Raw genomic sequence first — 16,828 nt, forward strand, 5'->3', positions numbered from 1 at the left:
GGTTTTTACTTTTTAATGTTGCTGAAGTCAAAATGAAACAAGAGAACATTAATGAAAAAATATATAACCACCATACATACAATTATTGGTTATTCGTAAATGAAACACCTTATTAACAATAGCTTGAAAGTCTTGTATACAATAACAGATGCAGTTTTTTCACTCTCCTTTAAAATCGCTCGAAATTATTTAACCGGTGTTGTTTGCTATGCGACGATTTGCAGGTTTGTGAGTTTTAGTAAAATTTTAAATGGCCATATAATTGTTGTTGACAGTTTTATCGATAGATTGTGAAAGAAAGTAAAATTTCGCAGAAATTGTCGAATTGTGCATGGTTCTAATAGTCACTGTTCAGTCGATATAATATTTATCGACTGAACAGTCCAATCCAATCACTAGGTGCTTGAAAGCGTGCAACACTTGCGCAATGAACTGTAATTTTACTCCGGCTTCAAAAAAGACGGATTATACAGGGTTATTTAAAATACTAACAACCTTGCCGGACTAGATTATTAACATCATAAACAACAACTTTGTTCCGTGACTTTTGACAAAACATGATAATATACCAATAATACAATTTCCAGTTTTTTTTGTACTGACACTTATTTGATCTGTATTTGGCAGTAAGGTAGCAAGTTCAAACGTCGTCCTCAGACGACGCCTGCGTTTTGCACAGAGTTATCACTGTTTAGAGCGATCTATTAAATATTATTTAGTGGCAGTAAAGCTCCTTGTGAAAGAGTTCGTCCAGGGAAGTACTAACTTTACCTATTTCCGCCGCCAAGCGGTAATGCTCTGCGTTCCGGTTTGGAAGGGTAAGCGTGGTGGTGATGTTATAGGCACATGGGACTTGTCAACTTCAGTCTCAGGGTGACGGGCGCAATGGCAGTGCCCCTAAGATCTTTGCGATCAAAAGCTGAGTGGCACTGCAACTGTTATGGATATGTGTGTATCTTACCACCAGACACACGACTTGTCCCACTTGGTATTATAAAAAAAGATTTTTTTTATTTTTGTATGAAAGTAAATTTTGACTAATTAAAAGTCATGGAACAAAAGTTGTGTTTATGAAGTTATTAATGCAGTCCTGGGAGGCGGTTAGTATTTTACAATAACCCTATATAATGTTTCATGGATTTTACTTTAGCACACTTTTATAATATTGCTGTATTCAGGTAACCTCGTCAACGGATTAAATCACCACTGAGTCTTAAATAGCCACAAGGTTTATTTTTCACACTTCCACATAATGAATTAAAAGTTACTTCTTTCGGCAGTGTGCGTAGAACAAACGTCAGCGGTATTCGAACAATTATGCCGATTGGTCAAATGCGTGGTGAACCCGGGCGACTGTGGGTCAGCCGAGCGATGTGTGCTAGCGCAGCTACATGATTTATACAAGGCAGCAGCCCATCTCTGCCACGCACCACATGCTGATACCTTCGCCAACGCTTACCCTAAGATTAAGTAAGTGTAACACAGATCAAATGTTATGACGTGTTTTTTTCTAGAGTGATGTGCAATATAGGCCTTATTCATAGTGGCGGAGGGCGGGGCGCGGGTGCGGTTTGATATGAACTCGGTCCGCCCGTACCTTTCACAGTGCTTCGTCTAGCGTCTAGCGTCTGTTTGCGATTTCGTTGTGTTGATCTACCCGCTCGTAGCTGCTTCGGCACTGTGAAAGGGAAGACATTGTGAAAGTAATCTCGCGTCAGCACCCGCCGCCGCGCCCGTGTCTGCACTCTGAATGAGCCCATTAATATCATATTCTGATTATAACACCGATATCCATTTGTTGCTTTTTTACTGTAAAGTAAAGTAAAAAAAAAGTAAAGTAAAACGTTTATTTCTCATCACAAACTATAGGTATGACAATAATAGTAATAACTAAACTAATGTAATTTAATTATAGTTTGTGAGGGAGCTGGAATCTAAACTAGGTCGAAACCTGTCATATAGCTTCCAGGCCCCCCACCACGGACATTAGGACTTATGAGCTAACTACTTGGAAAATAAATATAATTGGAAAAAATATGTATGTTATAGGCGTGTATAGTAGAGGAAGTGTGTAAGTGAGAGTGTTTTGAGTTAAAAGTATGTATAAATATATACGAGTATAAAATATGTAATATAAATGTGTGTGTGCGTGTGTGTATGTGTGTGTGGATGGTATGTGTGTGTGTGTGTTTCAGTGTGTGTCTTTGTGAGATCCAACAACCGCGCGGGACGTTTAAAATGAGTAAATATTTTTCTAGTTTACTAGAAAAATAGTTACTGTGTAAATATTAAATTAGTTGTCATTTGTGAACTTTTTGTATGTGTGATTTTTTTTTACAGGCAAGCTCTCTATTCCCCACTAACACCTACACCGTCCAGTTACGTCTATAATCCACAATTTTTAAGCGAATTTTTTACGAATCCGCGTAAAGGTAAAGTTTTTGTTAGGCGATTTGAAGGGTCTGTACTAAGTGGCCAACTTATTGATACGTGAATTATACTTTCAGGTAAAATTGAAATCGCATGGGCGCGTCAAGTGGCAGAGTCTCCGGTGAACAGGTACAGCTTTGTTTGTTCCGCAATGTTGGCGGTTTGCCGCGAAGTTGACAATGACCGGTGAGTTGACCACATGCAGAGTTCGCTAAACAACAAATTTTACAAATAGTCGATAAAAAAAACTTAGACAATATAACTAAAAAACTGCTAGGTAAAAGTATCTGTAACTGAAAAAACCTATACTTACTTAAAACGGAACGTAAATAATGTATAAAGTGCTGTTTGTCAGAAACAAAAAAAACTGTTTAAAGAAATATTTAATGTCTAGAAAATTTCGTTTTTTGTTTTTTTTTATCTCAACGTATAGCGTCTTACCCCACGGATAACACCATTTTTAGCCTATTAAAGTTATAAGTAACAAGGTGATAAAAAAATAGTATTGGAGGGTACAATTAATTCCAAAAATATGATTTGTCCACGTAGAGTCAACGAGCTGGGCGTACTCTGCGCGGAAATGACAGCATGGTGCAGTAGCCTCGCAGCCGAATGGCTCGGAGCTTTAGTGGCTCTATGTGGCGCACAGCATTACCCCGCAGGCGCTCCACCACATACCGCCCCACCGCCGTTGTACCCTGACCTATTGCACCATAGAGATTTGCATGACGCCGCGGCTCATGATGCGTTGGCAGTGTTTACTTGTATACTTGTTGGTAAGTAATAGAGTGTATTGTGCGAGTTATAAATTTGTTCAATGTGAAATAGAGACAATCGTACTGCTTATATTTCTTTAGAATGAGCGATCCAATCGGTCAACTGAACTAGTTCGGTCTTGTCCTTCGTCGGACATTGAACGAATGCTCCAAACTGGTACTTTTATTTAAATGAATTTGTTCGTACTTCTAGAACGTACTATTAAGTCAATAATACTAATAGCAACACTTTAGTACTAATTATTTAAAACTACAATTTTATATGGAATCAGTACTATAAAAATCACCCTGACAAAATACAACTGCGTAGTTAAGTTACGTAATGATTTAAACGAACTGGCATATAGTCGTGCATCACACTCGAACTTGTACTAAAACAGCGAAAGATCCGTAAATTCCTATTTTCTACTGAACTAGAAAGACCTGTGAACTATTAAAATCGTGCAACAAGAACTGGTTCTTTTCGGTCAGTGACGGGAATCCATTAATAACAGTTCGTAGTTTATGAACTACTCTAGTCTAAGTATAGGAAATTTAATAAAATGTATTCTCACTCTCAAAACTTACGTACCTATCGCCTTTAGTGTTGTAGCGATACTATTATTACTCACAGTTCAAATAATTTACTGCTATATCTATACAAATTACCTTGATATTAGTCTTCACGAATGTTATCTTTCACACTATTGTGTTATTAATTTGTTTGAATTCAAGCGGTGTTTAGTATGTTTACACACAATATGTTCTGTTTCAGCGCGTCACTGCTTCTCTCTAGAAGACTTCGTCCGCCACGCAGCCCTTCCGTCTCTTCTAAAAGCCTGTGGCGGCGGTGGTGTCTCCGGCAACCCCGCAAACGCTCCTTCGCCCGACACGGGGGCAAGACTGACTTGTCATTTATTGTTAAGGCTATTCAAGACTGTTGACACTCCGCAACCAGGTAGGAGGCATGTTAACTATAAACTACATAACACAAAAAAGTAACCAAATGGTTATTGGGACGGTATGCGGGACTATTTTGCATCCGTTCCCTGGCGGCAGCGCTGTTTTAGTGAGGTGGATCCAACAGCTAGCGCGACTGCCGTTGCTGATGAGATCTTAATCGGGATGGAATACTACATCCCGCATTCGGATCTCGTCAGTAAAGGGAGGCGCAACCGCTGGTTCAACCGCGAGTGTGCTGTGGCTGTTGAGAACAAACAGACTGCATACCGCGCTTGGATCAGGGGTCTAGCTTCAGACGATCCCAATACGAACTCACTTAAAACAGCCTACAATAATGCCACCAGGTCTTGCAAAAGAGCGTACATCAGAGCGGATGCTCAGCGCGTCGCACGAGTTGGCCAAGAACTCTTGACGCATCCCACAGGTAGTCGTAGCTACTGGCGTCTGGCCAGAGCCGTTGCGTCGAACTTCTGCCAGCCCTCGCTGCCACCGCTGAGATATTCTGACGGCAATCTAGCCCACAAGCCGCAAGATAAAGCCGACCTCTTGGCAAATTTGTTTGCGACTAACTCCTGTCTCGACGACTGTAACGCACAGCCACCAACTCTACCTCACTGTGGCTACACGATGTCTGATATTCGTATCAGACAATGCGATGTGCGTACGCAGCTGCAGTCTCTCGACGTCCGGAAAGCTAGTGGTCCTGATGGTATCCCAGCGATTGTACTTAGGAATTGCGCAGCTGAGTTGACTCCCGTGCTAACGCGACTGTATCGTCTGTCGCTCTCTTCAGGTCGTGTGCCGGACTCTTGGAGAGAGGCTAATGTGCAACCAGTTCCCAAAAAAGGCGACCGATCAGACCCGCATAATTACCGTCCCATGGCCATTACTTCCATAATATGCAAGGTTTTAGAGCGGATCCTTAATAAACAACTGACCCAATACCTAGAAGATCACTCCATAATTAATGATCGGCAGTATGGGTTTCGTCCGAAACGATCAACGGGTGACCTTCTAGCGTACTTATCGCATATTTGGGGTGAGGCTATAGACAAACGTGGCGAATCGTTGGCTGTTAGCCTCGATATAGCCAAAGCGTTCGATCGGGTCTGGCACAAAGCTCTTCTCTCCAAGCTCCCGGCGTACGGTTTGCCAGCCCAGTTATGCAGCTGGATTGCCGATTTCCTTCGTGAGCGGAGAATTCGCGTCGTTTCTGACGGCAGCATTTCGAGGTTCGTGAATGTGAACGCCGGCGTACCGCAGGGATCCGTCCTATCTCCCACGCTTTTCCTTCTGCATATCAATGATATGCTTCCACTTGGGAATATTCATTGTTATGCAGATGATAGCACTGTTCATGGGGGATATCATGGATTCCCCGCAGCTGAGCGCGCCGATACTGACAGAGAGCGATCTGATCTTGTCGTTGAGCTCAATAGGATATTGGACCTCATATCTGCATGGGGATCCAGTAATCTTGTTGAGTTCAACGCCAAGAAAACACAGGTTTGCGCGTTAACAACAAAATTGTCGCCGTTCCTTCCCATGCCTTCTCTGATGAGCACAGCACTTTCACCTCAGAGCAGTTTCACCTTGCTCGGTATGGAAATCTGCTGTGATTTGAATCAAAGGAGCTACATCGAATCTGTGATCAAAACAGCCTCACGGAAACTCGGAGTCCTGAACAAGGTGCGACGTTTTTTCACGCCGGACCAGTTATGCCTGCTGTACAAAACACAGGTCCGGTCTTGCGTTGAGTATTGTTCGCACTTGTGGGACGGCTCCGCCAAGTACCTACTCGATGCCTTGGATAAATTACAGCGTCGTGCTACTAGAATTATAGGCGACGAAGAGGTCTCATCACGCCTTGAACCTCTGCAACTGCGTAGAGATGTTGCATCGCTTAGCGCCTTTTACCGCATGTACCATGGTGAGTGCTCTGAGGAGCTGTTCAACCTCATCCCCCCTTCCCCGTTCCTGCTCAGAAGCACGCGTGCTGGCCTTCGTAGTCACCGTTTCACTACCTGCCGCATTCCATCGCGTACTAAAAGGTTCGGTGGCTCCTTTCTCTGCCGCACGGTTGACAAATGGAACTCCCTTCCGGCACATGTCTTCCCTCCCTCTTATGATATGGGGTCCTTCAAACGAGGCGTGAAGAGGCATATTGTAGGCAGGCAGGGTGGAGGCGGCTAGTGCAGTGAGGATTCCATCGCTGCACTAGGTTCCTTCGCGTTTGGATACCACTTTCCACTTAACATCAGGTGGAGTGGAGTCATTTGCCTGTCAGGTATAAAAAAAAAAAAAAAAAATACCATTTCCTTACTAAGATTAAAATTACGTAAAAAGTAAATAAAAATAAAGTATGTTCTCTATTTGGATTTTACAAACTTAATCGAGCGCTACTATCAACTACTCTCACGAACACATTTTAAGTTGTCACAATATCTAAATAATTAGTAAATTACAGGCACGTGGGTCTTGTCACCTTGTGTTTCACGGTGACGGGCGCGCGGTGCCCCTCAGATCCTTGCGAGTTAATGCTCTGAGCGGGATTGCAACTGCTATGAACAGGCGTGTGGCTTTCCACCCGAACGACTTATTCGTCCCGTCACTTAGCATCATATAAAAAAATTAATCAGAAATTGGTGTAATTAAAAGCGTCATCGATTTTGTAAAGTACGTACAAAGTAGAATCTGCAGGCAAATGGGGAAATTGAAAATTGCACGTAGCAACACTGGTAACTTTACTTAACGTTAACTACCTCTGTGGCCGAACGGTTACCATGCCGGACTGCCACTGGGACCTCACAGGTTCATGTGTCCATGGCACCCGCGACACAGGGTTTCCCTAGTGCGGGGCTATGTTGAGTGCTTGCGTTATTATTATTATAATTTAAATTTTTTTTTTCACATGATATTTTTGATGATGATTTCAGATGATGATATTTTTCATTCCATTATGTTCTTGCAACTTCGTTATTAATATCGTTGAAAAAAATTAATTCTTAAATAGTCACTTACTTTAAATTTGTTCTAAACCTGTTTTTTTCTTGTTATAAATAATTGCAATGTTGAAAACCCGAAAGTCTTTGTATCCAAATCATGCAATAAATTTAAAAATATGTAATAATAATATTTATTTATTTTCACTCATAAAAACAGCTAAAGAGCTAATTAAATTAATGGAACAAACCTATTACAATTTTGTGATATCGACTACTTAAGTAAATGACTGGCGTGACCGTGACAGGTTTTAAATACCTGTGTTACGGGTCGCCAATCTCTCGCCCCTCAAATAAGAAAACTGTTTTTTGAATTTATAAAATCTACTTGAAAATTTTGAGTTTTAAACATCTTACACCTGAGAAATATCATACTTTATTATAAGTAGTATCATACTGTATTATAATTTATTACATAATTAATTGCATTTATTTCTAGTGTTCTACAAATAATTTTTTTTTTCTAATACATTTCCTACATTGCAACCTTCGACATAACGGTCTAAATTGATAAAGGAGAAATTTATTGATAGTAAGTGTTAGTAGTGTGCAAGCGAGTACTCATACAGCATAAACTACCTTTATATCAGGTTTATACAGTGTATCAACCTCCCCTGGCCCCGGCGGTACTGCAGCTGGCGTGCGTTTGTCCTGCGACAGGCATTTGCTCGCTGCTGCTCACAAGAACATCGGCGTGGGACCTGTGCTGGCTACGTTAAAAGCTATTCTCAGTATGACTTTACTTTATACTCAGTATCACCCTAAAATAATTTGATTCGCATAAAATATAGATTCAACATTCCAACATGTACATAAATAGAAGACGTATAGGAAATCTAACCCACAATATATAGTTTTTTCAATTAGTCTATCCAAACTTTCATTAATCCAAATGCATATGTAAAAGATCATATTTTCTTTTTTTAAATTTAATTTTAATAAATTGCTTCATCAGTGGTGGGAGATTCAACCGCACGTGATGGCGGTAAACCCGGCGGCAAGAAGTCCTGCGAGCTGTCACATATACTCGGCACCAGCGACACCGTGCCCACCGATGCTCAGCTGGAACTTATGTCGTTAGTATATATATGTTATTTGCTTATGTCACATTTTGACACCAACATTGGTGAAAGGCATAAGTTTACATGGCATAGGTTATAGGTATCATTGGTTAGTTTCACATGGGGTTTAGCGATCGCAGAGAGGATCCATTCAGACTGGAAGGGCCGTGACGCGCTGTTACTTCATTTACAAATTAACGTTTTCAACTTTACAGTAACTACGCATCAGGTCTCTCTTAACAATAAAGATTAAATTTAACTTTACCACAAATGATATCATTCCATATAGATGTTTAGAAGAGGCAGCAGGTGTTGGTCTAGTAAAAGCATAACTACGACACCCACATAAAGAGATAGAGGTGCCTTTGTTTATAACCGGCAAACATAGAGCAAAAATAGTTTCCTATAAACTGAATTATTTTACCCTCTGACAAATATATATTACGTAATTATAGGTAATTAGAACCGTCAGTTCAAATGTCAATTCTCTTTGTAGCTTATGTGTATTAGGACATTTTGATTTACTATAGTAAAATAACTTAATATACAAGAAATACTTACTTTTATAACAATACCACGGGTTGTGTATCAAAAGTATTTAGGGATCAAACACGTGTTTGCTAATTACTGAAAATCAGATGTTTTAATGAATTTTTTTACCGTCAATTTCATTTTGAAATTCAAATTATAAAATTCACCAAAAAATCCATCGGTGTTAAAAAAATTCATTAAAAACCGGATTTTCAGTTTTCAAAAAACGTGCTTGGAACCTAGACAGTTTAGATGTGTATAGTTTTACAAAATATAAAGCTTCGTCTTGCCACAGCTACAATGAAGAAATTCAATTCAACACAGTGATGTCAATTATGTTTCATGTTTTTACTGTAAACAATACAAAGATCGCTGTACAACGCGGAAGTCGAGTTATGCATAGCGTAACGTTCGTCATTCATTCGTACCCTTATATATAACCACACTTTTTCTTTGTATTTGAGTAAAACATGCCACAAAATTGATACCGCAATGATATAAATTTATTTTTACTGAAGCGAGTATTTTTTATCCTTAGGATGGTAGACTCAGAGATGAGTGGGGGCCATAGAACTCCTAGGTTTGTTTTTTTGATATTGAGTTACACGGCACATCAGTCCCGATCACAAACCCTGTCGTCGTTCAAAGCTGCGTTGACCTGAGTCTGCTGTGGTTCATAAATGTGTTCTTATAAATAATTAAAACTCAATAAATGTGTCGACTCACTTTAAAAGAGCTGTAGGTCTTGCTCACGATGTCTTACACTCCGATCAACACAAAATATCGCGAAGAATTCTCCGTTAAATACGATATGTAAACCGCTTATAAATCCATTCATTCGTTTCCCTTTACGGGAACGGTGGTCACCGTTTCGTACATGTAACACGTAAAAATACTTAATTTTATCTTTTTACTTATGTATTTGAGACCGTAGCGCCAATATCTACTATCTTCGCTGATTCTTATCATATGTAATAGATAAACAGTAAAACTTTGCAAGTCTTCCGAAGAAAAATATGATACAATTATTTATTGAAAATTAATATAAAGTAACGTTGATTTTAATTGAATATCATTGTTACCACTACTTTTTTATAATTATTAATACAAAGATCGAACACAATAAAAATCCATTCGACTTGACAGGACTTGAGCCTGCATCTGTGCCAAAACAGGGCCACAATAATAAAATTAATATAAAGTAATTTCTTACAAAAGTATCTATGAAAAATTCAAAGTACATTAGTCAAGAGACACGCATTTGAATCACGGCAAGCCAAGTCAAATTCTGTGGGCAGCCTATCATCCTTACACGTCACTCGCTTTGCTTTCTGTTCCGCTACTTCCATATCTGCCATCATAAACGATATTGGGTTTTAATGACAACATTTCAAAAGTCTACTTTTCAAAAGCCAAATTGCTAGCCACTGCAATCACAAATACTGGATATTTAAAATCTTACGTCTTACATTTATAATTTACGATGTCAAATATTACTTTAATATCGCAAACGTATTTAGGTAGAGGAAGCTATATCTGCCGTCCTGGTCATAAATAACTTATTCAACATTTTTAGCGAAATTGATATATTAACATATCCGGAAATACAGCGTAACGCTACATATCAGTGAAACAAGATCTGTAGTAGTTCCCCTCTAATCGGTTTTTGTATATGTTATTAGTTTCAGTTTTATTTAGATACCAATATCTCGTAATTTACTAAAATGTAAATGCGTAGTTTATGACAAGGAGGGCAGTATAGCACTATATACCTTTTCCTTTTTTGTTTTCGTGATGAATTTTGAAATATTGTCGACTTATTTCTCTATGGGAACTTAGCGTCAATGTTTGCTTCATTCCCAGTGTTTCAAGAAATCATATTTGTACTAATTAAAAAAAATCACCATTTCAATGTCGGGGGCTCACCACACTACGTGATTAACATCGTCTGTCTGTAACTGTCCTTGTACGAACATCTATGTGTTGTTTGCCACGTCTTCTCTATGAAGATGCACATTAGTTTCTTTTCGGTTCTTAAACATACGACTTAATCAATATTAATGTTTTGTATGCTTTGTGTAACAATTTATTAGATAATTTACAAATGACAATGTTAAAAGATATTTTTTACAGTTATCAATTAAGTTGTATGTTTAAATAACTCCCTAACTGTCCTAATCAATGTTGCTAATAACGACGTTAAAAGGTGACTCTTAAATCACTCACGTCTTTATAGAGTAAATGTCTGCTTTCTTTTATAAGATATTTGCTAAATGATAATTTTATAAATGTAAATAAAACAGGGGCAGCGGTGGCGTCGGTTCGACCTTACTAGATTCGTCACAGTCGCTATCGTCACTTGCACGACGAGTGCTAGCTGAGATCTGTTCGGAAGAATGGGTACTGCAGAAATGCCTGCAGAACCCTGACGAACTCTACCAGCCTGACATGCTACTGGACTCCATGCTCACGCCACGACAGGCGCAAAGGTATAAGAAGTTTCCTAAATATGAAATGCTTCAAAAATTCATAATTTGAAAATAAAAAACTTTAGGATGTTTATTTTTTTAAGGTTGCTACACATGATATGCTACCCCGACTCCGCCAGTCATACGCAACCCGATCTAGATCAAAAGACTATGATAACTCGATTGCTAGAAGTAAGTCACCTAAGCCAAGTATTTTATTTTTATTAGTATTTATTTTAAAGGTAAGGACGTAATCCTCATATTTGTCTGTTGTTTCGTAATAGAAATAGGTTTTCCTTTGTTGGGTTCGTCGTTGCAATTTGATGCTTACGTCACCGTACCATGGGGCCTATTTAGTACAGAGTAATAAAAGTAACACAAAGAAATGATAGAAATGGTTTTGAATAAAAACATTTCAATAAATTTGACTAACAACTTCTTTTGACAAACTTCTGCTGTCCCGATTTTTTCGTCCCATACAATTAAATGATCCTTACATGAAATTGAGTCGATCAGCATTAAAAAAATTATTTAAATCTGGAAAAATAGTTTCATTTCCTAAGCCAAAATTGTTTTTACAAAAAGAGACTTAATGGTTCCTAAGACAGTTTCCTGGTGTATTTTATGGTTTAGGATTTCCCCATACTGTCCCATTAAAAAAAACACTATAAAATAAGAGATACCCGAGTATGAAGTTTACCACTAAGAACAGAGGTTTGAACAGAGGAATCATTTCCACAGAACCTCGAGCAATGGTCTCTCCGCATGTCGTGGTTGGACCTGCAGCTGATGTTCAAGCAATTTCCCAGCGGGTCGGCGGAATTGAGCGCTTGGCTCGACACTGTTGCACGCGCCGTCATCAACGTCTTCCAACAACCAGCACCGCCGCCACCTGATAAGGATAGGTACTTAAACATAACTTAAAACAAAATGTAATTTGAAATAACCCTGACTGTGTAATCTATTTTATAAATTTATTTTCTATAGTTTCTATATTATGAATTAACATTTTTCTTTCTATTGGCATCAATTTGGTAGCATCTTGTAACCTATCAGTCTGCAAAATAAACCCTTACGTACAGAACGGGCACTGATCGCGGAGTAGTGAGCACGAGCAAATGGTCTGAATCGGTGTGGTTGGTCGCGCCCCTCGTGGCGAAACTACCCGCTGCTGTACAGGGACGCGTCTTAAAGCAGGCTGGACAGGTAAGTTCAACACCTCGACCATGAGTTAACATTAGTATAAAAATGTTAGTTAGCTGGCGACTGCGCAAAAGTACAGCTCCTTGTGAAAGAGTTCATCCAGGGAAGTTCTGCCGCTTTACCTATTTCTGCCGTCAAACAGTAATGTGAGCGTTACTGCGTTCCGGTTTTGAAGGGCAAGGGTATTGGTGAAATTACAGGCACATAGAACTTGCAAACTTACGACTCAGGGTGACGGGCGCAGCATCAGTACAGTACCCCTCAGTTGTTTGCAATTTAAAGCTCTTAAGTGGCACTGCAACTGCTATGAACAGGCCTGTCGCTTACCACCAGGAACGACTTCTTCGTCCCGCTACTTGGTATCATAAAAAAATACGTTAGTATAGCATGTATTCTTGTAACCGCTTGGGAAGCTGACATTTGATTATTACAAATAATAAGGGTTACGAGAGACCAATGTAATGTATTTTTCGTAGACGTATTCCTACGACTTAGATCGTACAAACAAAAAATAGTTATTAACTGGCAGTAATGACGCATTATTGTGAATTCACAATTCGACCCCTCCTACGTAAAGTATCGTATATCGAAATTGCCACGTTTACAGGGAAGCGTTTCAAACTTCTGAATTCACTGAAATAAGCATAATACGTGACTTTAGCATTTCTCAGTTTTATTCGGCAAAGCTCGTTACTCACATAGAGTATTATAAAATTCTAGACATCGGTTAGATGATCTATGATGATCTATTAGATGATCACTCTGTGAGTAACGAGTGAATTCAGAACTTTAAAATGCTCCTCTGAAAACTTGGCAATTTCGACATACGATACTTTACGTAGAAGGAGTCGAATTTATCCTTTATGTAGCAATACTAATTAATTAAAAAGTCTAGTCTGATTTCAATTGTGTAAGCGTGAGTTTTGGTAATACAGATTTTAGAAACTGGCTGGGGCTCCGGATGTAGCGGTAATTGCTCGAGCGGCAGCGGCGGCGGAGGAGGCTCGCACCGCGACTGCAAGAGCCATCAGAGTCCTAGCTATAAAGGGTAAGCACATATTGTATCCAGATGTAACTTATTGATATTCTCAAGTTTTTATAAAATAGTAGCCGCTTATTCTAAATTACATATACGTTTGTCATACTTTACGCAGCAAATGTATACTTCAAATGATTTTGTTAAATACAAAGATCGACGACAAAGAAAAATTCACTCGATTCGGGTGGAATGTAACCAGCGCTTTCACTATACCGCTCTCCCAACTTAGCTACGGAACAAACCAGTACGCCCTACGAATTTATCTATGTGCTTGTTATTGATCTTTTTTGATCTATAAAAGTTTTTACTTAACTCAACCAGGTACCTTTACAGCTACCAGCAGCTTACTAGAGATGTTACTTCAATAATTGTAATATCATGAAGTTTAGATACTTACTCTAGTTTGTTATAATTATTAATACAAAGACCGAACACAAAGAAAAATTCCTTTGTGGCTGGCGCTCTTCAAATACACACATCAAAAGTGTCTAGGGATCAAGTACGTTTAAGAGTATTGCTGCAATTAGGGTTAATTATATTAACTTTTTTGTATCGCTATTGATACTTTTTAGTGAGTTTTAACATTTAAATAAGGAATATTGTTTAAAATTCGATAATAAGAAGAAAATCGATTGTCAATGTGGTTTTGTATAAAAATGAGTTATAGCGTTTTGACAAAATCATTACAATATCTGCATCGGAACCGAAACAATTTACATTATTATGGAGAGACGACATCATTTAACCCGAGAAGTGATGATGCGAGCCGTCGCACAGTGGATCCAAATTGAGAATTATGGGACATAGGAGTAACTTGTGGAGTATCGAGCTGATTTTTTTTTAATTTGATAAATAATAAAATTCCTGACAACTTTTGTTCTTGTATGATTCCTTGAAATGTTGATAGTTTTGGAGAAAAAAACAAAATTCTTTTTTGTATGAAGAAATATACATTTTATTTTTTATCTCAAAAAATACAAAAATGTAATGGGCGTGGGTTACTAAACTGTAATAGTTTCAATCATCCTTGATCAAGAAAAAAATAATCCATCTTCAAGTACTTGCGGCTTTACGAGTAAAATGGCGGCAAAATTTTCGATATATTATTTATTTTTTAACACAATATACTAGTTTCTACTTAAATTTCGTGTTAAGGTTATAAAACTCTCTAAATTACACTAAAGAAAATTATTTTTTAGTAGTAGCTCATAAAGTACATATAAAAGTTAGCAAGTTTACCGCACCCTTACTTGTAAAGCCGCAAGTACATGAAGATGAATTATTTTTTTCTACATAGAAAATAATTGGAACTATACTGTAAGTAACCCACGCCCATTACATTTTCGTATATTTTGAGAAAAAAAATAAAATGTATATTTCTTCATACAAAAAAAAAAATATTATTTTTTTTCTCCGAAACTATCAACTTTTTAAGAAATTATACAAGAATAAAAGTGGTTAGGAATATTATTATTTATCACATAAAAAAAAATCAGCTCGATACTCCACAAGTTACTCCTATGTCCCATAATTCTCAATTTGGATCCACTGTGCGTCGGAATGTTGGAAGCTGGTTCCAGGCAACGTGCTGTGGCTTTCACTCTTAACACTACACAGAGCGTCATAAGTCGCCTCTGGACACGCTATCGCATGACGGGCAGCGTGGCCGAGCGACATGGAGGACAATCTCGCATCACGACTCGCAGACAGGACCGGTATATCCAAAATACTGCTCGACGGAATCGTACCATGACCGCCATGATGTTGGTTACGAGGCTCCACAGCTCCTCAGGCTTGCTAATAAGCGATCAAACAATCCGAAATCGTTTACGTGAAGTGGGTGTGCGATCCCGAAGGCCGCTCAGAGTTCCACCTATTGCACCCTGCAATCGCAGGACCCGTTTACGATGGGCTCGCGAACACAGAAACTGGGAGGAAGAAGACTGGCGCTATGTGTGCTTTTCGGATGAATCCCGCTTCGGTATGAGACCGGATACAAGACGTACTCGAGTTTGGAGAACATCTGGACGTCATGAACGTTTGAGATATTGTCAGGAAGTTCATCCATATGGTGGGGGAACAATAATGATATGGGCCGGTATTTGGATCGGCGGAAGAACCGATCTCATTTGGATCAGGGGTAACCTCAATGCTCAAGTTTACGCAGAGAGGATTGTTTCAGATGTTATCATCCCTTTGCGAGGCCAGTTGGGTGATTCATTTCAACTAATGCATGACAACGCACGTCCACACACGGCTAGAGTCGTAACACGCATTCTTGCCGAAGCTCGTATCAACGTTCTGCCGTGGCCTGCTCAATCGCCAGACCTCAATCCAATTGAGCACGCATTGTATATGCTTCAAAGAAGAGCTGTGCCGAGTATGCATACCGTACATACTCTACAACAATATTTTGACTTGTTACAAAACACAGTTACGGCCATTCCTCAAAGTGATTTTGATGAACTCATCTTAAGCATGCCAAATCGCTGTAATTGGGTGATTCGTGTTAATGGTGGAAATACAGATTATTAATTTTCTTATCTTTACAATAAAAATGAGCAAAATCATCATTTTCGACATTTTTTTGTCATTTAATTGACGCCGTTAATTTGAGTTTTTTCCCACAATTTGCAAAAACATCAATTTTAGTTTATTTTAATTAAATATAGGGGTAAGCGGTTAAATAAAACATAAGCATTAAAGTAAGAAGTCGTCCTGGAAGACTGGATTTGGTAAATATTGCTTAAATAATTTTTATTTCAAAAATATTCACTTGATCCCTAGACACTTTTGATGTGTGTAATTTCTTTTTACATCTAATTATTTAATGTCAAAGAATATGGACTGACTCTTCTACTAAATACTTTTTCTTCATTAAATAGGTCGACAGGCGCTGGCAGTGGCGGCAAGCGCGGCGTTAGCGGTAGCTCCTGCGGTGGTGGATGCGGGTGCGGAGGGGGCAACAACATCCGACTCGCAAACGAGCCTTTGCTCTCCCTCGTCTTAACATGTCTTAGGCACCAGGATGATCAAAAAGTAAGTCACATTTTACATCAGTGCTCATTTTACATCAGTGGTATGTAGGTATCCTGGAGGTCGTTAGGGATAAACCTGATTGCCCTTTTTATGCGCATTGGATCAGAAAGCAAAGAAATGGTTCTCGAAAATATTTGAATTAGGATAAGATACTAGAATAATTTAAAGTACTAACATAATTAAGATTTTATTTACGAACTGATTAATAATGACTAATAATAAAAAACACTCAACATAGCCCCGCACTAGGGAAACCCTGTTTCGCGGGTGCCATGGACACACACATAGACAACCACAAATTACACCCAAACTCACTAGAGAAATAAATGTAGGCCAT

At 38.8% G+C, this 16,828-nt stretch overlaps 1 protein-coding gene across 7 annotated transcripts in view; it reads left to right on the forward strand.

Annotated features, from left to right (window-relative positions):
* The window catches only part of LOC113232871 (mediator of RNA polymerase II transcription subunit 12-like), a 40,925-nt gene that overhangs the window by 14,393 nt on the left and 9,704 nt on the right, over positions 1-16,828 (forward strand). For 5 of the 7 annotated variants that reach the window (XM_026467736.1, XM_026467737.1, XM_026467738.1 and 2 more), the window contains 14 exons: positions 1,281-1,470; positions 2,341-2,432; positions 2,508-2,616; positions 2,980-3,206; positions 3,961-4,143; positions 7,741-7,881; positions 8,106-8,226; positions 9,281-9,322; positions 11,046-11,231; positions 11,315-11,402; positions 11,952-12,115; positions 12,293-12,416; positions 13,349-13,461; positions 16,338-16,491. In XM_026467736.1, the coding sequence (XP_026323521.1) occupies positions 1,281-1,470; positions 2,341-2,432; positions 2,508-2,616; positions 2,980-3,206; positions 3,961-4,143; positions 7,741-7,881; positions 8,106-8,226; positions 9,281-9,322; positions 11,046-11,231; positions 11,315-11,402; positions 11,952-12,115; positions 12,293-12,416; positions 13,349-13,461; positions 16,338-16,491 (1,934 nt within the window). The remainder of the gene's footprint in view (positions 1-1,280; positions 1,471-2,340; positions 2,433-2,507; positions 2,617-2,979; positions 3,207-3,960; positions 4,144-7,740; positions 7,882-8,105; positions 8,227-9,280; positions 9,323-11,045; positions 11,232-11,314; positions 11,403-11,951; positions 12,116-12,292; positions 12,417-13,348; positions 13,462-16,337; positions 16,492-16,828) is intronic. The other 2 variants (XM_026467739.1, XM_026467741.1) reach the window with 2 other exon arrangements.

This window comes from Hyposmocoma kahamanoa, unplaced genomic scaffold (genome assembly GCF_003589595.1).
Source record: "Hyposmocoma kahamanoa isolate Upper Pololo Valley unplaced genomic scaffold, ASM358959v1 78, whole genome shotgun sequence".
Lineage (NCBI taxonomy): Eukaryota > Metazoa > Arthropoda > Insecta > Lepidoptera > Cosmopterigidae > Hyposmocoma > Hyposmocoma kahamanoa.